This window comes from Chaetodon auriga, chromosome 12 (assembly GCF_051107435.1).
Source record: "Chaetodon auriga isolate fChaAug3 chromosome 12, fChaAug3.hap1, whole genome shotgun sequence".
Lineage (NCBI taxonomy): Eukaryota > Metazoa > Chordata > Actinopteri > Chaetodontiformes > Chaetodontidae > Chaetodon > Chaetodon auriga.
The window spans coordinates 4,410,923-4,437,592 of NC_135085.1; the positions used below are offsets into that span (position 1 = coordinate 4,410,923).

A 26,670-nucleotide genomic window follows, 5' to 3' on the forward strand; every position below is an offset into this window, starting at 1 on the left:
TACTCATTTTAAATGGGAATATTGTCGATCATAAAATACATGCTGTCATTGATCTCCATGTTGTTAGATCACTTCACAACTAATAAAAAGTGTTTTGACGGACAGCTTCAGAGCAGCAGCAGAAAAAATACTGCTCATTTCGGCTTGCATGTATGAGCAGCAACTGAATCACCATTTCATATTGCAGTTGTCTGACAACAGAAACAAACAACACAGGAGAGCTGGAATGATTAATCAATCCATTAGTTGAGCTACTCTGCAACTATTTTGATAATTGATAAATCATTTGATTTTTTCAAGCAAAAAATTCACTGGTTTCACAAACGTGACTATCTTATGGTTTTCTTGGATTTCTATGTTATTAAACCATATCTTCACAGTCATTTCACTTTTTCTGACGTCTTCAAATAAGAAAATAAACAGAGAGATTAATCATTAGTTGCAGCCCTACACCACAGCATGACGGCCAATTTGCCTGCCTTACCTTCAGCATGGGCCACAATACCTGATATTTATGTGTTATTAGCAGAATAGCAGGCCCTTGAGCTCCTATCCTACAGTCCTTCAGTGAACTACCCGGTGACCGAAAATATATAGTAACAAAGTGAGAAGTTGTGCTCGCTTATGTGGTTTCACAAGACCACACTGATGTTTATCAGTGTTTTCAGAGGTGACAGCTGGTACATCCTCAAGCTTTAAACAACGGTGGTCAGTTTGAAGGTAGATGCTGACTCATGACTCTGATTAAAAAAAAAACAAAACTGAACTCCATCACCCTTGTGAGAAAGCCATTCCACTTCTCCATTATTAGTGGTGCACCAATACTCAGAAGTGATTCCAAATACATCATTAAGTGGATCGCCCAATGCTGAGTAATGATCTAAGTACATATTAGTCAGTCATGCTGTTGTCATGAAACAAAGCATTTCCATAATGCCAACATCATTTACTGTACATACAGTCCTTCAAGAGACAAACCACCACATATAATCATTATATACAGATAATCATAATCAATGGTGCCAAATAGTCTTCAACAACCTGAAATAATCATATCTAATTGAAAAGAAACTGAACTGCATGTAAGACATGGGGGAAAAATACCAAGTGCCAGACATACCACAATATCAGAGTTGGGTGAACTTGTACATGTCTAGATAAACGGCAAAGCAAGCCGGAAATGTTGCGAAACACTGAATGCTGGAGGACTGCAAGAAGATGTTGTTAAAGGGAAATATTAAGACAAAAGGGCTGCAGCTCACGAATCATTATTGATTAACCTGCTGAATACTTTCTCAATTAATTGTTTGACATCAGAATATTGTGAGAAAAGTTACTAATCGTACATTATTGTTTGAGCAATATTTTCAAGACAGTTATAGATGAAACAAAAGCACTGAGGACAGCTGTGGGTTTCAAGCCTATTTTTTCCGCTTTTCTTGTGTGTTGTAACCCCAAGCAAACTATGTCTCAAAATAAAACCTGAGATAATGAATGAGGACTTTGACCTTGAAGTGGCTGACAGTTTTATTGTCCAGCTTTTAAAAACAAAGTGAGAAGAAATATAAAAAGGGTTTGGTTCTGTCGCTGCTTGAGGCAGGCACATGAGCCTGTGAGTCCAACAGCATAATTAACAGCTTCACTAGTTACACCTCACCTGAAACCACAAGTAATCACCGAGTGGCTCTAACACGAACAGTTTTAGCCGACTTGATAAATGAACCAGCTAGGCCCAGGAATTCACAGTGAGTGTGCAGCTCTGTCAAACCACAATTATCGAGGTCATTCGCTCAGCCAAGCCGAAACCACAGAATATGACTGCCAAGTTAGCGCAACTGAATGGCCTCTCTGGCAGCCAGCAATATTACACAGTCATTCACTGTAGTGCATTAGAGATGGGCCTTCATTTAACAGAAACCCAAACAGAATCTCTCTGAAAACAGCCACTGATGCCAAACCCTATCAAAAAGGTCTTATACTGAAACTTAAACCTACTTATATATTTACTGGAATGCTAATCACAATATTACACATATATCAAATATGTTACACAATACAGCCTGAGTGAAGGTGTTACAGTCAGTGATGTCACCTGGAATCAACTTGGTAAATCTGCAGGCACTCAGCAGCACACTCCTCACTTTTCCCGCTCTTAGTGTTTTTGAAAGCCTGTTAATTGTGATTTTTTTTCAGTCTGGGAAATCTGGAAGAGAATTTGCATGTGATGACCCCTCTGAAGTCAGATCAGAGAGTTGCAAAAGATCGCTGCAGTGTTCAGTTGTTTTAACAACAAAACTTTTTGAAAAATAAGGAAATGTACTGATTTTAAACTAACTCAGATCATACTTGACCAACCAGCTCCGAAACACTCTGTGTATGCAGTTCTGGTGAAGGAAGGAAGGAGGAAGAGCGATTACCAAACAGCAGCTCAATGCAGCCCTGTCTGTGCTGTTGAAAATTTGGCAGCTAAACTGTCTGTAGCCTCCAGGCTTTACTACAGGAAATCTCTGCCATGTCAACAACACCATTTTTCCACTGAGACACAGACAGGCAGGCACAGACAAACAAAACACGGCCAAAGAAACAAACTATACCAAAAGCTTAGCAGACACAACCTAACTAGACACCTGAAGTAGTGAGTGATCTCCCTCTTCCTCTTCAGAACACGTGTGCACCCACCCACCTCCCATTACCACAAGGATCTAAGCCACTATAATTTATACCTTTGTTCCCAAATGGAGGACAGCACGCAGGAGCTGGCTAGCTGTGTGTGTAATTACGCTCAAGTGAGGGGATGCAGGGCCGTGTGTTTGGGGCTGGGATTTGAGGCCCGGAAGGAAGGAAGAGAGAAGGGGGCGGGGGGAGAAAGAGAGAAGCAGTGAAGCTCGAGAAAATCTGGTTATTTTACGCACGGCTGCTTCGTTAATGGACAGTGTGTGTGTGTGTGTGCGTGCTTGGATGTCGGGTGAGTGCATGTGTGTTTCAGGGAGGGGTGGGTCAGCAGGAAAGGGTTGTGTTTATCCAATCTGTTCCCTCCTTTACCATGCGGTAGGAAAAACCACTGGCCGGCTCCCAGTCTGATCCCAGAGGACACAGAGGCCGGCTGAGAGAGAGGAAGAGAGGGAGAGAAGTAGGCCACAGGGGGTGGCCAAGGAACCTGCTAGTGCAGAGTGTGTGTGTGTGCGCGTATGCATGTGCTCACTGAGCTAAAGAACCTGTTATAGGGTCTCTGAAACTGACTGTCTAGTTGTTGAAAATCACTTGCATCTGTGCGTTAAAAAGGTGAGGGGTGCAGGTGTGTGTGTGTGATGACGACGACATTGAGAGTACGAGGGAGGGATAGGAAACAGGGAAGTACAGAAAAGAGACTAAATGTATTTTTACACTGTCAGTCATTGTGTGAATTCTCTGAATTGTTATTTCTATTTTTAACGAGCAAAAGTTTTCCTCACTGATGGGAACCTTTCAGAAATGGTTGGCCCTAAACCTTTCAGATTCAAGGTCAGAACAAAGACTACACCAGTTTATATTCTGGCATACCAGCATGGAAAATCTATCCACACTGTCTCATACTGGATGACAAACAGTACTGGCGTTGTTTGTTTTGATGCAGGATTGTGTTCAATATAGTGGTAAATTGGAACAAATCTTATTCCATGTTCTCTTTTGGCTACAACTTCATTATTACAAAGGCTACCAAGACAGGGACGTGTATTGCTGATGATGAGGATGAGTCTGTGTTCACGGTGAAAAGCTCTCATGAACAAAGCATCTGATGGGCTCGAACAGTGACAACACTGCAGTGTCTTTACAAGCTAACACATACACAACTTGCTCCAGCCTCTCCCTTTAACTTGTGAACAGTAGCATATGATGGATAGACAGGATTTATTGCCATTGAAATAGCTGCAAAATGCTTCAGAAAAATACACTGTTCCCTTGTGATTAGTGGATTGGTCTGCTCAACTCTTGTACTAAAGAGCTCACTAAATAGTTATGGCCTGAAAACGTATTTACAATCACGTGGATTGAAAGGACGAGTACTGTCGAAATTTGACTTGTAAAAAGAATCCAGACATTCCACTGTGAAAATCCATATTGCCTCGAATGTACAGAGAGGACTCACAAAATCAGTTCCTTTTTTTTTGGCTGGGAAAATCTGTTGAACTCTGACATATTTAAGTTTCTGCTGTCATAATGTCAGCTGAAAATAAGTAAATTAAGACCTTATTTCCACCAAACCAGAGTTGGTGGTGATTGTTGGAACAGTGAAAGATAAACCAAGAAGATTTTGGTGAGTTGTAGTTTGTTTCTGTCGCGTTTGTGCTCCACTATGATCACATTACTTGCAAAAACAAGAAGCATGTGATTTTAGAAGAAATAATCGAACGTCATTTTTGACAGCCCTAAAGGACTGATCAAATCACGAGATATATGCAAGATATACTGGCTCACTGCTACAGCTGGGTCCAGAACTTGATACTAATGAGTATCAAAAATGACTTCATTCAGAACCAAATTTTGACCACTAAGGCGTAAATCTCATCGTTGATAAGCAATGCAACATGCTTGCACCAAGATCTAATGTTAATAATCCTGGTAATTAGCTTTTTAATGTTACTTTGCACATTGTAGAGGCTTGCAGGAGAAACACTGTTACACCAAGATATAGCCTTACTTTTTTTTTTTTTTTGGTTTACCGCCAGCTGCTTATCTGCACAGATAACTATGTAAATTTTGTGCCGTTTGTTAGCTTGCCATTGCAGCTAACCTGTATTTGCCCATCAGTCTCACTCAGCCTCTATTTCCCAATACCACATTGTAACCCAATCAGTCATTGTCAGTCACTACTTCCTTGGATTAGGCAGACTTGATGCTACAATGGCATATTGCTGCCATACTGTTAGTTACTAATGACCCTTTTGACAGTTATTTATACAACCCTTATCACAACATAAAAGCAGGAACGGTGAGTAAAATGTAAATACAAACAGATGGCAACACTTTGCAAACTAACTGATTGTTCTGACGATGGTTTTGCCTAACATTCGTAGGCAGGCACTCTCTTCTCAGAAAAGAAAAAAAATATCACTCAGGACCCAGAATCAAAGTCAAGATATTGGTACCAAAACTTTTTCAACAATAATAAGGCCTTTCACACTCATTCTTACGAGTATTATACAGTACAGACACATTTGCTGTGGGCAGGATACTGAACAGGTTTCTGATCTGAGCTGCACACTTTATCTTTATATTCAATTTTAACGATACAAGAGATGTGTTCAACCTACATTTAACTTGTTTGTAAGATGGCTGTAGTGTGCAATCCACATTCAGCTCAGGTAGGGTCGGGTATCACTCAAAAGGTTTCGATACCAGTACCAATAACTTGACTTCAATATCAGTTCCTCAATTATACTTTTATCTATACCAATTTAAGAAAATCTGTTTTTACAAAAAGAAAATTGCATTACACATTACAGTAGAATTGTTCACTACAACGGAGGAAGTGGTTCAAAGAAATGGGAGTAGCTGCGCACTTTATTCAGACTGGATAATGGGACAAATAACTGAATAAAGAAACAAGAATATCTGTGCAATATTGGACTATATCAAAAATATAAATAACTATCAAAAGGAAATTTAATAAACACTAGAGGACAGCAATACGCCATTGTAGCATCTAGTCTGCCTCATCCAACCTCAGGTTTCTGGTAATGGGAAATAGCAGCAGAGTGAGACCCCTATTTTCCCTTACTTCCTCTGTATGACAGAGCAGCTATCCAGGTCTGACGATCATCCATCCTGTCAACATCAGGTGCATTTCTCTCCCTTTACCTGTTGGGTCTGTAAGCAATACAGTGTTTGCTGTCAAATGCTCTCTGCCTCGGCTCCAGGTTATCCATCCACACAGGCAATGAGAGGATGCGCCAGTGGATGATGTGATGAACAGACTTACTGATGAGAAGATACAGGTCAGCTGTGCTGGCTAGCTAACAAGCAGCACTTAATTATATGGGCAGAAAAGCAGGTGGCAGTAAAAAAAAAATACAAGAAATACAATAAAGAAATACAAGGCATTTTTTCATTCTCGATAATACAGCAATTTAGTGGGTGCCAAAAAAGTATCAACGTTCAGTACCCAGCCCTAAGCTCAGGTCAGGTCAGACCAAACCTTTAGGGTGACAACCACTGAAGGTTTAACCCTTCTTGATATGGTTGTCTGACTGGCACTGGAGTATTACGACTGGACTACAGCTTCTACCGCAATGAATAGTGGTCATGTCTACCTCAGATTGCGTGGCTCGCTGGCAGCAACTGCTAACATCTGTCTGATTTCGTAGCTGCTCTTTTTTTCCATGTGAACGTTTCAATAATGGTGTTGGAATTTTCAGACCTTCAATGTGGAGGGTGTGAACCTCAGTGAAATCAAACCACTGCAGGTGAGGGGGAAACTGTTGCTCAGTGATGCAAATAAATTATCGCAGTGGCACACTACCATTGTTACTGGCTTTGGGGAATCCCCTGCAACTCCTGTTCGGAGGGTTTTCAAAAGACTTTTCAAAAACTACAGGATTTGTTCTGAGCTGGTTTAGAGATTTGTCATCCCTGTGCAGAGAAGGTAAGATGAAGCTTTGGAAACAATTCTGAGCAACAAGAACATCACAAGCAGTACTTTTCTCATTCTCAGTCTGGATTTTTATTTCAGATCAACTATGAGTAACGTATGAGCTTCCAAAGAATAGGTTTTCATGGTCAATTTCCCACAATACTGAAACCACCGAACTATCCTTTTATGCAAGAAGGCACACACACTAAGTATAGACCAAGATTACCCCACACCACCCTAATCAATTACTCCTATTGACATGCCCTTTTAAACCAATGGGACGGGCAAGTCTCGACTGTGTCCCCAGAGATTGGCTGGTTCCCCTCCCTGCCCCGCCTGCTTGCCTGCTAACAACCAATTAACTTCCAGAGTCCTTCCTATATAGCTGTGGGGTAACATCTCCTATGAGACACACACGCACACACCTTTTTCCAGAGTCCAGAGAGAAGTGCTTCCGTTGTGGGTTTGAATACAGCTCAGTATCTCCTAACCGTTCTATTTACAACGAGTTACGAGTTACATTTTTTGACAGAATGATTTTGGGTCATTCGAGCACAATAAATAATGACCTACATTAGCTATCAATGTATAAAACGAGGAGTAGTATCATTTAAGAAGAGGTGGATTTGGAACACGTTTACTGGACATTTCCAGAACGATGGATACATCTTCGCTTGCATGTGGTTAGCATTATTCCTTTAAAAGACATCTCCCCCCTCTCTGGCCTTATATCCATCTCCATCCACCTAACTGGATGTTGATTCCAAAAGCAAGCAGCACTTAACCTTTCATCAGCCAAGGAGAGAAATGGTGATAGAAATGAGGAGAGGTGGAAGGATGCATACATGCCACGACAGTGCCATTAAACCACAATGTGCTCCAGAAAACTGATGAGATTTTCATGGCACCACTTTTCAGCGATGGGATTCATCAGCAGCTGATGACACAAAACTCCCACATATTTCCAGCAGAGTGTCCGCAGTTTTAGCTTTGCTTATTTGTTTCTCAGCATCAGAATGGTTTGATGGTGTATGAGAGTTGAACAATGAAGACAGAAAACGGGATATGCCACACATCAACGCCAGGAGGAGGTCAAGGGTAAATTAAAAGGCATGCACACATATGGGTCAGAGATGTACTTGACAGGCCGTCTCCTCTATCACACACACAGAAAACACATACAGCCCACACACAAACACTTGAGAGCTGTATTAACGCCAGCCTCTCTTCTAGGCACAGCACTTGGTCCAGAAGGCCCTCGCTGCAGGAGGAGGATGGGGGATGGGGGAGGCGAGTGTGGAGGCGGAGGAGGGGGCAGAGGGAGAGACAGGTGAGAGGGAGGGATGAGAGAGAGCGAGAGAAACAGTGATGACACTCAGTATTGAATGTCACCACGGTGCTAAAGACCCCCGCTAACCTTTTGGCTGGAAATGAGAGGACTAAAGGGAGGGGAGGGAGAGGGAAAGAAGGAGAAAGAGAGAGAAAGAGATGGAAATGGTTAGAGAAGGGTAGAAAAAAGAGGAGGGAGCTCACGCATGGGCAGAGAGGAGGGGTGGGTGGATGGGTGGGTGAGGGGTGGAGGTGGAGTGCTAGATGGCAAGATGAAAGAGATGGAGACAAACAACAGCACCACTTCTCATCTCTGCTAACAGGGCTGCCATCCACGACACATGATGACAGGAGACAAAATGGCCACCCCAACAAACACCAGTGCTCTGGCTCAGATACCCAACACCGGGCTTTCAACACTCACAAGTCCAATAGGAGCACTGCAGCATCAGGTGCTATATACCCTACATAGGGAACAATATGTCAGTTCAATATTAGTCTTTAAGCCTGGTGGTCAGTATCAAAACACACGTTCTTCCCCAGTGACGAGGGAATGTTTTTAATTACTTTTAATGTCAGATATCTGAACTGAAAAATTACTGCAGGGTGGAAAGCCTTCAGGAAAGTCCAGCTGGTAAAATCTGCAGTGACATAAATATAATGCAACAATTCCTCCCAAATACACAAATTCTATATCTGTACCACCCATAGACCACTTTCCACCAGCCATGTTTTAGATTTTCCCAAAGTCAATAAACATTAACATAACAATTAAGTCATGGAACCTGCTGCCAGCCAAACAACTTTGTATAATATAAAAACTAAAATAGCTACAGATTTATCAACTGTGTAGAGCCTTCTAAGAATCAGCCACTAAATGTAGCACAGCATGAAAGAAAGTTTTGTGGATGCCTAAGAAGTGGTAACCCAAAGCTGCTGCTCATCTTTCACTGTACAGTTTTTTGTTAAAATGAAAAACAATGTTGCAAAAGACTTTTAGCAATTGACTGAAAACTAACTGTAAAACTGAGATTTAAGGAGGTTTTGGAACATTTCCCTACAGTTTAACGCTATTGTTCAGTTAAATTATGACTGAGGTGCTGAAGCCGTTCCTTTTTGTTGTTCATGTCAACACAGTCGAGTTAAAAGTGAAAATGTGCTTTTAATATGAACTTTCCATCAGCCTCAGGAGAAAAAAATAACAGCCCATTCACAAGCCCACAGCTTTCCTTCGGAATAATCAACATTAGCATAAACATTTAACTGTTTTTAATGTGACTGGTTTTGTGAAAATGTGAACTGATAATTTAATAAGTGAAAGAGTAATTTTATTCAGATTGAGAAGATATGAGGGAGAAAGAGAAGTCTCCCAAATTAATAGTCTGATGAATTACACTCTTCTCTGAAGTAGTAGACTTGACCTGAGACTAAACCAGTCAGCGGGCTGGACTGATAAGGATTTTTGTCAATGAAAACAGCACAAGGCACAAGCTAACTGGGGAGGGGGGAAATGACTTTCTAAAGTTTCATTCAGTGTGTGTTTGAATATGTACAAAAGATAACCAGCAAAGGACACCGGTGAATAACACCCAGCAAAGAGTAAACTCAGATGGGATGAACAACGATTACTGATGGCCATTTTCACAAGCAGAGTAGTATCAGTACTGTCAGTTTCAAGTTCTGGTGCTCTGCATACCATTAGGGGCACCACTGATTCCTGGTCCTTCCTCTCGCACAAACAGACACACACACATGTATATTTTGCTTTTGGAATCCACATCTGGCACTTTTGTTTACTCTTTACATTCAGCTATTAAGCTCTGAGCTATCGTGAACCAATATGAAAACAGACACTTTTAACAAACACTCCATGAGTGTTTGTTATTAGGTCAACAGAAGGTGTCATTTTATGAGTGAAATGTTCACACAAACAAAGTTGATTACGCCAGTGATTCATAGGTCAAAACACCAGGGAACAGCTTATTCAAAAACATGACACACTGATGGACACCTGTCCCTACCAAAATGTCTCTTTCATTCTTTCAAAAGCTCAACTGGCTGAATGAACAAGGCCGTGGCAAACAGTTCACGCTTAAATCTTAGTGGTCATAAATGTTAGTGTGAACGTGTTCGGATAATAAAATGGGGGTTTACAAGAGGAGAACAAGGATCAGCGAATGAGTATTACACTGGAAATCACAGAATTCTCAGTTAACTGGCAAATTTTAATTTTGTGTTTCACAGAGAATGAGTCACTTTCCTACTTGTAGTGCATCCCCGTATCTTACCCCCACTGTAAGGTGGCAGGGATTTCCCTGGCTGTGGGTGAGGCCACATCCGGGGACTGGATTGAAAACTGGAAATAAGGAAATTCTGAGCATAGCAAAAAATCTATATATTTTAGGCTTCGTGGTGCATAGAACACAGGATAAACTAAATTTTTGTAATATTTTCAAAGATGGAACAAGGCACCAGAGTTTGTTTTCTGTAGTTAAATGAGCCTAACAAATTACACCCAAGCAATAATTTAAGGTAAAGTGATTGTTCCTCCAACTACTGAGACACTCTGTTTCCAAAACTGTTTTGCACCAGTTTCTCAATGCCCTGTGGTATGGCCGAAGTTAAGACAAGCAACTCCAAGGTCACCAACACAACTTCCACTCCTAAAAAGAATAAAACTACCATTAATCTGCCCGGATTAAGCCAACTACACACTACACAATGTTCAAAGGGTTGGTCAGTGTTGTCACTAGATGCAGTTCAAATTGGGGGGGGGGGGTTAACTCTGTGCCCAAGCTCCAGCTTAGTACAGACCAACTGCCTCTCTACCAAACCAAGGAAGCCTTGTGGCTGAAGTGGGGAGAAGTGCCTCAACTTTAACCACAAGAAGAGACAGAGGAAGACAAACGGGAGAGAGACCAAATACTACTGAACATCTGTTGTGTGCTGTGCGCATATGTGTGTGTGGTCGGGGCCTCTTATCTCTCCCTCTGTGGCCCGCTAAACATGACGAGCTGCCATCTTGGCTCACAAACACAAGGTGGTGGGGGTAGCAGCTCCTGGCTCCATGGCAGACAGAAGAAGGAAAATAACCAACCAGCACATGTACACTCAGTGTATTAGACTAAATAAAACCACCATGTGAGAAGGAAAAGCAGCGCTTAGGTGTGCTGGAGATGCAACGCACAGGTTTTCTTTTCTTTTCTTTTTTTTTTTTTTTTTTTCCAGAAACAGCGCAGCCAAAGTTGCGTGACAGCAGTAGGGTGACCATTATGCAAGTTGACCGATTACAGAACGCGTAATGAGGAAAGAGGGCATGATAGCACAAGAAACACACGCAACAAAGCCAGACTGTACAGACAGAAAAGACGCCACCGTTTGTGCATGTCATAAAGATGTGTTACTGTAAGTGGCGATAAGTGCAAGGACACCGGCAGGTGTTTTGAGCTGCGTTTTCTCTCCTTCAGATCGAGTAACAAGTGTAGCCGCAGTGGTTAATACCAAAGTTCGGTCGCCCGATACAATGAAACACTCCAACAAGCTCCCACAGCAAAGGACAAAACGCGGAAAAGACATAGCGTCGCTTTGCTTATTAATCTTGTCAAAAAGTGAGGCGAGAGATGCGTAAAGTTAATTTCCTTGCCCACGAGCTATGCACCGACTGATAACCGCCCCGAGCAGGTTAGTAGCTTGCTCGAGGGAGGGAGAGGGGGGGGCTGCAATAAGTGGTCTTCAACAGTACACAATGGGGATGAGAGCTGGCTAACAGGCTAGCTGAACTTCTGTGTCCTAGCGTTGGGCTAACCTCCAGCAGCTAGCACGGCTAATTGGCCTATCAGCGGTATTTCGCACGTCGTTCCGGACCAGAGAACGACTCACTAATTTCGTTTTTTATTGAAATAAACACTTTCCTCCCTACTCTAAAACTGTATACAGGGATGAGAGTATTTTTCGTATATTTTTAAGGGCATCTGGCAGTGTTTAACGTGTGGGAAACAACGTGAAAAACACGGTTGTATGGAATGACCGCCTGGCCTCGCAGCTCCCCCCCTCCTCTCCTCCACTGCTCAGTCCCTTCCGTCCAATAAAACTAGCGACTACTACGGACACTTCACACTATCCCATTGGAAAAAAAACACAAGCATTGTGTGGAAATACAACTATTATGCATACTCTTGTGTGGAAACATGTTAATACAACACAGGCGAAGCGTTTTTTGCGATATATGCCAAGTATTCTCCGCTGGGAATCTCCCTCAGAGAGCTCCGTTCATTCAGTCGGCCAGTGACTCACCTCTACGCTCGAGCCACCTCGTGTCTCCTAGAAGCTTCAACACAATTAGCTAACTGGGCTAACACTCACACTTAAAAGATGAATTAAGTCAATATTCTATTACACAAAATTCAACAAGTTGTCGAAACGGACTCGGAAACAGAGAGCGTCTCCGTGTTGTGCTGGAAATTTTCTTTCCACTTTTCAACTAACTAATGGGACTGTTGTGCGTGTGTATGTGTGTGTGTGTGTGCGAGCGATGCTGCGGGTGGCAAAGCTAAACTTGCTATTGTTAGCATGTCGGCATGGCAGCTAACGTTACATGGACCTTCAATGACTTTCTGCTGAAATGAGAGAATAAAACAAACGCTGAATAAATCAGCAATCCCGAATCCAAGCTTTCCAGTGAGTTAGCCCTGAATGAAATGGCCATCAGACTGAAAACCCAACTCGCACGCCGGATTAAAGAGTCCGATTGCGTTGAAAAAGTATGGAAAACTTACTATTACGAAAGAATATAACTTGAGCCTTTTTAATTCAGAATTCGTGTTTACTACGAAACCATCACACTCATACCGAATTGTGCTCGACACAATTTAAAACGCACTCTCTCAAAAGGGGCATTTGTTAGCTTACCCAACAAGCTCGGTCACTTCGGGCTTTTTATCAAATCAACTCCTCGTTAGTATCTCCGCTTGCTTGAAAAAAAAATCCACCGTGGTCCTTTTTCGTTTCAAATATAAATAAACAGAGAAAAAAAGTTCAAGTTTGTTTTTCGTGAAATATTTCTCCGGCGTGTCTCGCATCCGCGACCTCGCCGACTAGTGTGCGTTGCTCTTCTCTCCTTTGTGTTAATTTCACTCAAATCGAGTTTAATCCGATCGATCCCTCGGCTGGTCGCGCTCCCGAGTCCTCCCCTCCAGACACTCGCTCACCTTCCTCGGCCAGGGGGGGCGCGCTCCCGAGGACCTCTCATACAGATAAACAGGCGGCGTGCGCGGTCACTGACCCCGTCATGCCCGTGTGACGCTCTCGGTGGGTTCTCATGTGGGGATGGTAAAAAAAAAAAAAAGGTTACACATGGTCGTCAATTGGACTATGAGTTGGTGTTTAAAACTGAGTCCAAATAAGATTTATTTGTTTTTGTTTATTTGAAATTGTTTTAATGGAAAGATGGGGTAAAACAATAGAAGCCAGAAATCTGTTTGGAATACAGAACAATATGACGAGAACAGTGGTCTTAGCTGAGGGGAAAATGGTTTGCTGACATATGTCTCTTAATTTATCATGATGAATAAGCTGTAAAATTGTTCTGTTTGTTTATTTAAATACATACATTAATGAACAAATTAATATTTTTGATGTGGGTTTGGGTTAGTCTTCACTCAGGTGCACATTGCTATGACACAAGACTTTAAGTTCGTAGTATTTCTCATGTTGAGGTAGATGGCTATTTTAACACTGATGATCTGTATGTGTGTTTATGGCTGGGCAAAAGCAAAAGTTGCCACTCTTTGACATGCCAGGGACCCCAAACTCATATTTATATGTTTGTATTAGTGGCATGGTCATCAACTGTGAAAGAGTTTGTTAAAAGTTTATGTCGTGAGTCGAATGAGACCAGAATGACTGATGAAATATCAGTTATAGGGGATTTGAATGGTTTATTATCCTGAGGACCTCCCAGACCCTGTGACCAGCAGGTCAGAGACTCTTCACTGCCATGATTGTGCAAACAGGAAAAGTGTCAAGCCAACGGGAAACGGAAACTTTATTTGAATGTTTTTGTGCTGATTGAGAGACATGAGTACAAGGTCGGTAGTGTAAAACCATTTGGCACATGCCTCTGTATTGAATCCACAGTATTGAAAAGCTATACGTCTTATATATATTTGTTATTTTTAATTTCTACTCTCTCATATGTCTCCTTTTTTTTTTTCTTGCTGCTATTGCTTGCTGTCTGTAACGCCCTAATTTCCCTGGTGGGGGATTCATAAAGTTATTTGTTATCTCATCTTATCTTATCTTATCTTATCTTATCTTATCTTATCTTATCTTATCTTATCTCTGTAAGTGTGCTGTATGTATGTAGCTTGATGGACTGGCAGAAAGTTAAGAACAGACGGTCTACTTGGTGCAAGTAAATGTTCTCCTCCAGTTTTACAGATGAGAGTGTGTTTCCAGGTTTTTTTTGGACTATTACTGCATATGTGAAAAAAAAGTTGTGTGAAGCCTTCCGTGAGTCCACAGGGAGCTGGTGAATTACCTCAGTCTATTGTAGTGCCGACAGCATTATTCAGCTTTTTGTGGTTCTTTCAGACACTGACAGCACTTGGTTAAAGTTAAGGAAAGATGCTTGTCTGAAAGTCAGCAATGACTTGAGACACAAGATTTTTTATTAACTTCTAACCTAAATCACGACCTTTCCCTAACCTAAACCAAAGTGCCTATGTTGCCTAAACCTGACCACAGTCTGGACATGAACCTGGATCCTGGAGTCACGGTCCTGCACTTTGTACAGTCAGCATCCACCCTGACCACCACCTCCCTGCGGCTCCAGCATGGCACACAAAATGCAGTGGTTTATTCACTCAAAGAAACGTTTATTTTCAGCATAACCTCAGCAGAAAGTACGTTTGTGAGTACAATGTAATTATGAATGCAAATTAGTTGTGTATATAAATCTCATTGCTAGGTGACGTACACCCTTTGATATACTGTGTTTGCTACACAGTGGAAGGATTAGTGTCCAAGGGAGCAAATGATCTTAAACTAATTTGAATGTACAGTTATTCAGTCTGCTGTTCATGTACTTAGTCATGCCTCAATTTCCACCCACCCTGCTCTGTTTGTCCATGTCGTGGACCTCATGCAACTCAGCGCTGTGCAGAAATAAAAGTTTTCCAGGGGAGGTTTTCCAGAAAAGTAGCTGACAGTGATAGAGCTGATAATGATTCTGGGTCCCTGCCCATCAAACATTTGCCCTGTATTGTTGACTGTGGTGATATTTCCTTTTGGTACCCATTGATGGAAAGTAGCTGCATACATTTACTCAAGTACTTTACATGAGCATTTTCAATTCATGCTGCCTTGTACTTCTGCTAAACTACATTTCAGTGTGAATTTCTGCACTTTTTTTTTTTTTTTTTTACACATACTTGACAGTTATTACTAGCTAACTTACAGATTAACATTTTACGAACAACACGTGTAAACATCTTAAAAAATATGAAGCACTGTTAAATCTAAGCAACAGTTTATGAAGTAGTTAGCTTGTTAGCTCCACTGTGGAGATCTACTACATGAAGATGCTGCATACAAGTTAAGATTGTACATCAATAATTTCTATCAGTTAATATGATTAAAGATATAACACTCCGAAAGGAGACAATCTTTCTATACTTAAAAAAATGTTTTTGAAATACTTTTTTAAAATACTTTTATACTTTACCTAACTAGCTGTTTGAATATGGGGCTTTTACTTGTAATGGAGCATTTTTCCATTGCTGTATCAAATCTTCTACCACTGACGGGACCATGTTTTCATTTCTTCAGTGATTGCAACTTTGATTGGTTGGTCTGGTAATCGCTCAAGATAATTAGCTCAGATGTTGGATAAGACTGACACAGATGGTATGTAAAATGACTGGTTTTAGTCAATGCTTTTGTCCAATTCAGATTTGATGGAGGAACATTTTTGACAACAGCCACATTAGTACACTGCGGGCCGATCAATTCATGTATGAAGTTTGCACCATTTAACAAGACTATAATGACAATTTTCATTTCATTCCCACTGTACCTGTCATTTTTGAAAAAAAATGTTTGATGTGATCAATGGAAAAAACTCCCAGAGGCTCAAAATCTTCCCTAAAAAGGTCCTGGCTTCCTGTTTATCACACTGACCTAAGCCTAAAAACTTAGCACAGTTATAGAGTTTCTCTTTGTTTGTGGAGAGGTTTTCCTGTTTTGAATCCGATGTACAGCAGGACATGGGAAATCCACCACGTGCTCCTGCAGCCTGTCCTGAGATCTGAAGGAATATACAATGACAGATGACAGAGGCCTTAACTCAACCCAGTCACACTGAAGCTGCTCTGTCTGAACGCCTTCAAAGACAAAACCAACAAATGGGTCACGTGTGTATTTTGCCTCTGACCTAAGGAGCTATTAAATGTAATATACTCAGATATTACTGCACGTTTGGTTAGTAATTGCTGGGACATTACTGTTTACACGCTGCTTAGTCATACTCACTGTCATTAAGGCTCCTCTTTTCCATCAGTGCTGATCTGACGTTTGCAGTGAGCAGGATTCAGGCTGGTAGGGATGGATTCCTTTAGATTTCAGTTACACGTTACAACAGGAAGAGTCTCCTTAAAATGTTTGTTGTCTGTATGTATGTAGTCTTCATGTTTGTCTGTAGTTTATGCATTGGAGTAACTGTGGACAGTTTCTGGAAATTATTTTACAGTTGAGTTTTTTAATACAAATTTTTAATGGTGTGTGTATCACAAATTAAATTCAGTTTATTATAATTGTATCCTCCTTTTTCACAGCAGACATTTCCACACAACTTAATATCAATAAGGACTGCACTCTATTTAGCTTCACCAGTTTCAGGACCCTGCCATTGTGTCTGCTGGATTGCTGGCATGGCTTACTGTTACACTGACATGAAACAGCATCATCAGTGATGGTATTAAGTAGAATTTTGCTTTCCATCTGTGACAAGTCAAAATGTCTGCTAAGAAAAAGGACCATGTAATCCCCAACTATAGCAGAAGAGCTACTGAGGCAGTTCTATGTCAATTTAACTGTAATAATAACATGGAAAGAAAGATGATTGTTAATGTTTTCTAATTAGGCACCAAGTGTTTATCACAGCTGATGCCATTTGATAACGGTTAATAAATAACTGATTGAACTTTTATGACATAAATTCTATCAGTAATAAGCCATTTATAAGAAAAAGGTTTTGAAAATTCCACAAATCAGTCAATAAATCAGTTATATATGCTCATACAGCGTTACTGAAGGACTAATAATAATAATATTCAAGCCAAGTCAGCTGCAAGTAAGGAGTGTGCAGGTGTAAATGTTCCTAAATGAAATCTGGTTGAGTGCTCAGCAGGTTGTAAGCCACACTAGCAGTGCTGTTCCATAGATGGTAAGGTTGGTTGTCCGTCTAACTCTGGGATGGATTGCCATGAAATTCAGTACAAACATTCATTTCCCCCTCAGGATGAATTGTAACCACTTTGGTGATCCCTTAACCCTTTCATTTAGCACCATCCTCTGGTTAAAAATGTCATTTGTACAATGTCATTCATACTTTGCTTTATGATACAAACACCTGCAAAACTACTGACATTGCCACCAGCCTCACCTCTTCATGTTTTGCTCTAATCAGCAAATTTTATGTTAAACTAAACTACAATGCTTGGTAAGCAGGACCTGCCAATATATCAGCATGTTAGCATGTAGCTCAGAGAACCACTGTTCTGAAGCACAGCCTCACAGACATGCTAGCATGGCGGTACACTTAGTTATGTTTTCAGAATGACAGTGGTTAACTGTCCATGGAGTGGATTTTACTGAAAAACTACTGAGCTAGCTAAAAAAAACACACAACATGATGGAGGAGATAAACACCAGGCTAATAGATTATTCCTATCAATGTCTCATTATAGATCTTAAAACATTAGTAAATTATTTATTAATCATTAATACAGCCAGCAATTACTGTATAAAGTATGCTGCATTATAAAGTGATACAGAATGAAGCTCTTGCTCCCTGGCTTCATGCTATCATATTAGCATGTGCTTGTAATAGCCTCCCAGCTAACACAGTGACAAACACTGATGTCTGAAGAACATGGCGTATTCCTGCAAACGTATGAACTTCATGTTGGGCATTGCTAAAACGCTCATGCACATACCCTGAACATGTAAACCTTCCCCGACTACATATGAGTTAAAAAATGTTTCATTCATTAAGCAGGCTCTCAGTCCCGCTGACCTTCATCAGGGAATACAATCTCCATGACTGCTGAAGGTCGAACGGCACGGATCCAAGAGCGCGCAAGTCGCTCCCCGCTCACTTTAATGGATAAATCAGATAGAGCAAAACAGCATGTGGACTCATTATGATTGATTCATTGGTACAGTGAAAAGTCAGCATGGGCAGAAAACAAGACAGAAAATACAAATCCTTTTTTTTTTTTTTTCAAACACTGTATTTTTTTTCCATCTCCACATAACCATCAAAATGACATGTTTAGAGTTTAGAATGTTTTATTATAGTTTATTGTGATAGCATTTTCATTTTTTCTTTTTTTTAAGTTTTATTTTTTCCAAATAACAAACACAGCAAATAACGTTGAGGGGGAGGAGGAGAGGCAGGAGGAGCGAGAGAGGAGGGCCACATAGATAAGATAGATAGATCAATCCATAGATAGATAGATAGATAGATGCGTCAGGTTTGGCTTGATCCTCCCCCCTCTGGGTCCACACACACACATACACACGCACACACGCGCACACTCACACACACTCTCGCTCACTCACTCACACACTACATTTTGCTTTACAAAGAATAATCATCATCAGAATAAGATTAATAACTGTCTGAATATATCTAGAAATAAAAAAAAGAAAGAAAAATAAGAGAAGAACACTGCAGAGGAAAACAGATTCACTCGCACTGCTGTGAAACCCAAAAACTCCCTACAGTTATACAGTTAGCCAGGAGAGAAAAGAGCTAGGTTAGATAAACAGAAATATATGTATGCATCATCTATGTGTGCATACATACGCTGTATGCAGGCTGAGTGTGTGTGCACATGGAGGGAACGGGAAGAAACAAACGCTAACATGTGGGTTTGGATTCAGTTCTAATGCCACAGTTCATACACAAAATTCCACCAAGGCCTGTCTCTATGACTTTACATATTTCTCTAAGTGTGCATTTATGCATGTGTAATGCATCGTCAACTAGCTAGTTAGTGGTAAAATGCCAATCTGCAGATAAAGGATCAGTCTGATTCATTTTAGCAGCTGTCCAAATCTCTCAGGAGGGTGGAGTTAAGGCAGACAGCTGATTTGAGGACAGATTACAGGGGCTTAGCCGATTCTTTTTTTTTTTTTTTCTCTCTGACAAAGCAAAGGTAAACACAATAATTTGGCATTAAAAACAGGTACAGAGCTAATGTTACCACACAGTCTTATAAAGACAGGAAGGGGGGGTGGGGGGGGCATGAGAAGGAAGGATGAAGAAATAACTGAAGCTTTAAAATATGATCAGAACAGTAAATTGGTGCTGTTTACATCAGGGATCTTGAAGGAAAACAAAACAAAACATTGCAGCAGTCATCAGTCAAGCTCTAAACAGTATACATTATATATCTGCCGGCTAATTCATGGTGGAAATCTTAGCTTGCTTAAAAAGGAGACGCCTTGACATTTTCAGTGGAGTCTGTTCTCCACCAGGGACTTTCAATGCCTCTACATGGTCCTGTTAACAGCCTGTTATCATTCATACTTGTCATTTAAAATAAAGGGCACCGCCGACCATAATGTAACAGGGTGGCTCAGTACCTTTGGGTTTAAATGAGAATTATTAAAAATGCTAAAAAGCTGTTTGAAAGTCCAAAATGGCCTCTTTTCCAGCCCCTGGTATAAACTACACCACAACAGCATGCCAAGCTTCACCTTAAACAGCCAAAAAAAAAAAAAGCTACAGAAACCTAAAGAGCCATATATACACAGAAATGTGCCTGATAAATATAGTCAACAAAAAAAGTCTTGATTTTCAATCCATTTTCCTCTTTTTACTTCTTAACTTCATAATGGCGGTCACTGCTCTCAACATCCCTCAACGTTTCTTTAACTTTACTGCTTTTTTTTTTTTTTTGTCTGTTGTCCCAAAAAGGATCCATTTTCACACTCAACAGTTTGGTCTTTTATTCTCTCCCCAGACAATTTAAAACACTTTAAGCAAAAAAGTTTGTAGTGTTCATTAAATACAACTAATCTGCAAGTCAACAAAAAGTACACAGACAGAGAGAGAACAAAACAGCATGAAAAAAAACAGGGAAAGGAAGCACAAAATAACACCATTTGCACTTTGTTTTGCTGGACACAAAATACAGAGTGACTTGAATGCCTCCTACACCTTACAGAGTGACATACTGGAACACCTATATCATCCCTATACACACAGGCACAGCATGAAAACTGACTCGACATGCAGAAACATGTCCTGCCATCAACGTGCTGCATCTTTTTTTTTCCTTTAAAAAAAAAAAAAAGCGTACTGATGTGTGTGTAGACACAACACAGCACGTGGTTTATTCCGGAGTCAGTTGTTAAGAGTGTGTTTAATCTCTACCTGCAATCCTGCCTCTGTTTGGATAAAGTCAGCTCACAGTTACTGAAGATACTTTTTTTTTTTTAATCTTTTATGATTCTGAGGTACATCCTCCTGAATTAAGAGGAGTGTGGAAATTGAACTGCTGGAATAGAATCCTTCGCATTCCAGCATGGGTGCTTTTTCTTTAAATAAAAAGATTAAAATCAGTTTATCTAACAAAAAAAAAAAAAAAGAAAAAAGAAAAAGAAAAGTCAACTGCAAAACTTCAGAATTTGGTGGCTAAATCTGCAGGTGAAACTGACTCTGTCCTCCTAAGACTGCAGGAAGTCTGGTTGATTTATGGGGACATAGCCTCTAGGGCCTTAGGTGGGGTCAGGAGACTTAGGAAAGACATGGCTGACAGAGAGAGAAAAAGACACAGAGAGGGAGGGATGGATGGATGAAAGAATGGAACTGTAGAGAGAGAGGTTAACAAACTGTTAGTGAGCCTGGACAATTCTGTAGAAACGCAAGGGAGGGTTGGAGAGGGTGGGGAGGAGGAGGAGGAGGAAGGGAAGGGTTGGGGTTGAAGGAGTAGGAGGAGGAAGTGTGTTTTGGGGCTTCAGCAGCAGCCTCCTCCAGCCTGTTGGCCTCCCTGGCTACCGGACAGTGTAGAGTTGGTGGTAGGATGCTGGGGTCCAATCTTAATACCATTAGCCTGCATGGAAAGAAGAACACAGAAGTTGAAAAAGAGATAGAAATGAGATTTGGTATAAACTGTAAGGTACTGTAAGGCAGCAGAGAGTGTCTAATATGAAGCTTCAATGGTTTCAGTGTTCACTGCTTTATTTTGTACCTCCCCTTTTGGTGTCTGTACAAGCTATTGACTACAGATCTGGAGATTTCCCTCTGACTCAGCCTACCAGGCGAGGGCACCCCCCCATCTCCAGTGCTCTTTGCCGTGGCTGTTGAACCGCTTGCGATCTCTTTGCAAGCATCAACATCATACAGCCCCATTGTTACATGAGCAAGTTTTGTTATATGCTGATGATTTATTATTATATATTTCAAACTGCTCAAAGTCTATTCCAGTGATAATGAATACTTCCTAACTAAGTTTGGAAGGATAAGCAACCTCTTATTTGATTCCCCTTCAAAATCAGATCAAATGTGACAAAAACTTTCTCAAAGTCATTGGTGCTGGTTATTGGTGTTTTCATAGATTCACTTTTACTGCAGAAGTCCATTTGTGTAAAAACAGATTCTAGCTCCTGTTTGACAATTGTGTTTTGTTTGTATAAATAATGGTGTTCTCTATGTTCCAACCTCCACATGAAGCACAAATATCTCATTTTAAGCTGGGGCCCAGTCAGACCCACAATTTGCACTGTTGACCTTTAATAAAATGAGAAGAGCAGACCATTTAGGGCTGATGTTTGTGGTAAAACAGGACAAGGGGGTCCAAACTAGATGAAGCCGTCATATTAGCCGTGTTGCTCCATACACGTTTACATAACCTTTCTCTGCTGCAGTATAAAGAGGCATGTTTACAGTCATGAGAGTCATGGAGTCCACTCACAAGTAACATGGTACTGGTGTCAGCAGACTAGCTTTTAGTGCTGTTGCTAGCTTGTCAACTTGCACATAAGAATCCCCTAAAAATAAGTTAGTTTTTAATTTCTGTATTACAATCTATTACATAGCTTTCCCTCAGATTCTTTAATCTGTGGCCTCCGTCAAGACCTCCTTCACTGTTTTCAATGGCTAGAGAAATTCCAGATGAGCACAGCTCGACACCACTGTAACTACTAAACAACAAAAAGAATTTTCAATACTCAGTTCCTGCTGAAACATGGTCATTTACCATTTTTTTCTCATTCATAAAACACACGGTCAGCGTGGTCTATTAGACACCATTGTAATAATAGCTCACACAGCATGTATTTGTTAGCAGGCAGTGCAAGTGCAAGCATATTAGCTGGCTAGCCACCATGCTAGCCCTCCCCCCCGTGGCTTTGTTTCAACTTTAAATATCTTGTCTTTGCACCATCAGCTGAATGTAGGTTGAAGGGAAAAGAATTTACAAATAATTGCACAGGTTTTCTTTACGTCTTTCCACAGAATCCCAGCATTTTTGGAATCAGGGTTTCATGCTGCGCCAGTATCAGTACCAGTGCCTCGGTGAGACTGGGTAATTACTGGAGTACTATGGTCTGGTCTCTGTTGTTTACATGTGGTCTGTACTTATATGGCCATGGACAGATTACTAGATGACTGCTGAGGTAGTGGTAATGAATATGGCCTTTTTGGGCTTTTTTTCCCTCTTCCTGTGTATTACCTGTTACTTTTTTGTCACTTGTTTGATTTGAACTTTTGAAACTCAATAAAACTCAAACTCATTTATCATGACGGCAACAACAACAAAAAAATACAGCTACAGTCAAACAAAAAAAGGAATCACAGTCTCTAAATGAAAAACACTGAGGAATGGGTGTGTCATTGCTTTAAGGGTGAGATTAACATTGGCCAGCGTCTGCATGGGCTCCTATTAGATCCCTTCATAGAGGAAGCAACAGGTGCTGCGGTGTTGTACAAAGGCAAAGGAAACACCAGCAGCACTGAAGGACACAAGGAGAAAAAAGGGAAGCACATATAAAAGAGGAGAAAGAGAGGCAGGCAGGTGGGTGGTAGAGAGACACAGCTCTTTCATCTCTCTCTCCCTCTCTCATCCCCTCATCTGAAGCTCCCTCTCTCTCCGTTTCATCTCTCTCTGTGTCTGAAGCACACTCTCAGCCTCGCTCTCTCCCTCTGTATATATTTATCTCTCTCCCTCTCAGTGTAACTCCCCCTCCTACACTCAGTAGCAGTAGTGCCTCTGGGAAACACTGTATGCCTTTAAATCACATTTATTGAGCTAAGGCCATGTGTGTGTGTAAGTATGTGTGTGTGAGTGTTTTCTCAGAGTGGCTGCCAACATTTCTAGTGGGGCTTCCCCCTCTCTCTCTTTCTCTCTCTCTCTCTCTCTCTCTCTCTCTTGCAGCCAGTCAGCTGATGTGGTTTGGCCGGCCTGCCTTTACTCCGTCTTACTAATAACAAAAACACTCACTGGCTGGCTAACTCCAGCCCTCTGTGACTAACATTTGTACTTGTTGGCTGGGTTGCTAAAGGGCCAGATCTCCACGCCACTCCAAAACAGGCTTGAACACAGGCAGAGGACGCACACACGGTTCTGTTTACATACTGCAGTGGCTGCTTGAATTCAAGGACGTGTTCGCACATGTTTTGGCCGTGTGTACAGGCCCAAACTTTAAGCTGCACGAGGACGGTCTGTGTGGACTCTGACACAATTTAGACCACAATTAATGACTTGATAACAGCTTTGTTAAGAAGATAACATCTGCATGACAGGGCTGGTTCTCCACACTAAAGGCCACATTAGCCTAGCCTTGTTCCAGACCACTGAACCACACATCTCAGATTTATCAGTCCTGTGATGTGCTTAATGACTGCTCATTCAGCCAGTTGACCAATCAGAGATTTGTAATTGGGGTTAAGATAACTAGCTGGCTGGCTAGCTAGCTAGGTACATTCATGAAAAATGGTAACAGGTGTGGATATGACTGACGCAGCTTTTCTTGTAGTTTTTGTAGGTCCACACACACAGATAACAGCTTCTAAATCAACATCTTTCTGTGATCAATGGCACATCACTTACTATTGACTAAATCAAAGAATGAATGACTCATTTTGCAGGCCCAGATTTGTCAATCATCTAGGCTTCAACTGTTTTTTAAGCATTTCTGAATGGAAGGAGATTTTTATGAAAGCAATCTGAACATGCTAACATGGTCGCACATTGTTTTAAGACATAAAATGTGTTTTCGGATCCAGCAATGTTAATGTGGAAGCTGTATGACCAACACTTGCTGACAAGTGCATACTTGCTGACAAGCTTGGTGTCTTGACTTTCCTGCCTGCATTACTGTTCCACTGAGAAGATAACCATCTGGTTGACTGGATGGCAAACTTACTGACTGGCTGGATAGACAGCTTACAGACTGACTGGCTGGCTGAGTGTTTGTTTTCTTGCCGAATGACTGAGACCTTGTGGGATGTGAGGAATTTATGAGCTGGCAAGATGCCGAGAGAGAGAGAGAGAGAGAGAGAGAGAGAGAGAGAGAGAGAGAGAGAGAGAGAGAGAGAGAGCTGAGGAGTGAAGATGGAGCGAATGGAAAATGGAAAATAGAGCAGGGGAGAGGAAGAACACAGGGAGTTTTGCTTGGCTGGAGTGAAAGGAAGCAGAGAAGAGGGTTTTTTTTCCCTTCTTTTTGAGGAGAGGGGGAGCGTGGCAAACCACACACACTGCTGGAAAACCACGCTGAGGAGAAGGAGGAGAGGAATAGAGGAGAACAAAGACTGGAAGATAGGAGAGGACAGCCTACAAAAGAGAATGGAGTGGTTTGAGGAGGAAGGAAAAGGGGAGGGAACAGTGTGCCTCACCTCATTGTTGATATCAAACACTCCCTCCTGGATCTTCTCATAGATCTCCTTGGCTGTGTTGATGAAAGCCTGAGATAGAGGCAGGAAAAGAGAAAGAGAGAGAGGGAGAGAAGAGGAGATTCAATTCATATTTGTAGGTTGACTCCTGGAAATGAGACTGCTAAGCTCTTATGAGAATGTTTTTACAAAAAAGCCACATGTCATTATGAATGCAAAACAGATTCAGTACAAGTTTCAGATGTTGAAGAAGAACACAACTCGGCTCTGACTGCGAAACATTCTCGCTATAACATGACTTTGCTTTCCTACAGCCTATTCATACCATAGATTTCTGAATGTATTTTTCTGCCTTCCATGAAACTATTAGTTAGGAGTCATTTCAAAACACTATGAAATCTTAAAACTTGCTGGAAACTGGAAACTATCACAGTGACCTATTTATTTATTGTCAAAGTTCTGGATGAAAGTGAGAAATTCTGTGTTAAATATTCTATATAGACGTGCCAAATGCTATAAGACACTCAGACATTCCATATTTAAGAGCTGACTACCGAAGAGCATTTCATTCACATTTTGTGTCAATGGCAACACACCCCCTTCACACAAATAACAGCTAAAGATGGACATCATGAAACAGATGTGAGTGTGTGAGTGTGTGTGAATTTATCTGCCACCAGCATGTCCAGACCACAAAATGATAATGTGACTATGACTAATATAAAAATAGGCACCATTCACTGCATTCTGAGATAAACAGAAACCACTGGCTGCCCGGGAGGAGAAAAAATGCACAAGATATTAAAAAGACATATTTTAAATGTTGAGAATACAGCGGCATCAAAGTTTGGGCACTCCTGGTCAAAATGTCTGTTACTGTGAATAATTAAGTGGGTCGAAGATGGAAAGTCATAAAGTTAAAGTTGAATATTTTAAGCACGGTTAGTGTGTTATTTTTGTTTTGTATTGTACAATTTGTACTTCTTGGAAATCCGGCTCTTGCTTGTTGTATGGCTGTAAGTTCAAATCAGAAATCCATTGCTAATTTCTCTACAGAGCTGCTCTCTCCTCACTGACTCCACACTGCTTTATTTTGTCCTGTGCCAGTATTCTGTTTCAACAATAAACACATAAAGGAAGGAGGATGCTATAAAATGTTTTGTTGGGATTTAAAGAGCTCAAGATATAGACTATTTTAAGACGTAAAAGTCTTCACTGAACACTGTCTAAGCCCTTAACTTTTAGAAGTTTTTCACGTGTTATGATTGAAGGCCCTGTTAGAAGATGAAGACACCCTTTGGAGGAGATTTGCTTCTTCTAGAGAACAACTGCTACAACAATAAGATCTGAGCAGAGAACACACACAAACACACACACAGCTTGCTGACAGCACTGCAAGGATCAAAGGTGCTCAAATAAAGTGGAATTAAGCTCCCTGAGTGACGCGCCTATGACTGTGGTGTTGATGCATTTGTCTCCAGGGACAGTCTCTCAGTGTTTGTTTCTCAAAGGTCTACACTGGAGAGCAACTGGGATAAAGCAGAGATCTGCCATCAACCCAGATCACGTACACTTCAGTCTGTGAAGGAACACTGAAACACTGCTACCA

The 26,670-nt window shown here is 41.1% G+C and overlaps 2 protein-coding genes across 2 annotated transcripts in view; both read right to left on the reverse strand.

Annotated features, from left to right (window-relative positions):
• The window catches only part of chd7 (chromodomain helicase DNA binding protein 7), a 77,311-nt gene extending 64,053 nt beyond the window's left edge, over window positions 1–13,258 (reverse strand). The window contains exon 1 of the mRNA XM_076745783.1: window positions 12,848–13,258. The gene's annotated coding sequence lies outside the window, so the exon portion shown is untranslated. The remainder of the gene's footprint in view (window positions 1–12,847) is intronic.
• A 5,232-nt stretch (window positions 13,259–18,490) lies between these two features.
• Window positions 18,491–26,670, reverse strand: part of rab2a (RAB2A, member RAS oncogene family) — a 28,993-nt gene continuing 20,813 nt past the window's right edge. The window contains exons 7-8 of the mRNA XM_076744622.1: window positions 25,065–25,133; window positions 18,491–21,282 (exon numbers count right to left, since the gene is read on the reverse strand). Of these exons, the coding sequence (XP_076600737.1) occupies window positions 21,187–21,282; window positions 25,065–25,133 (165 nt within the window). The 3' untranslated portion in view covers window positions 18,491–21,186. The remainder of the gene's footprint in view (window positions 21,283–25,064; window positions 25,134–26,670) is intronic.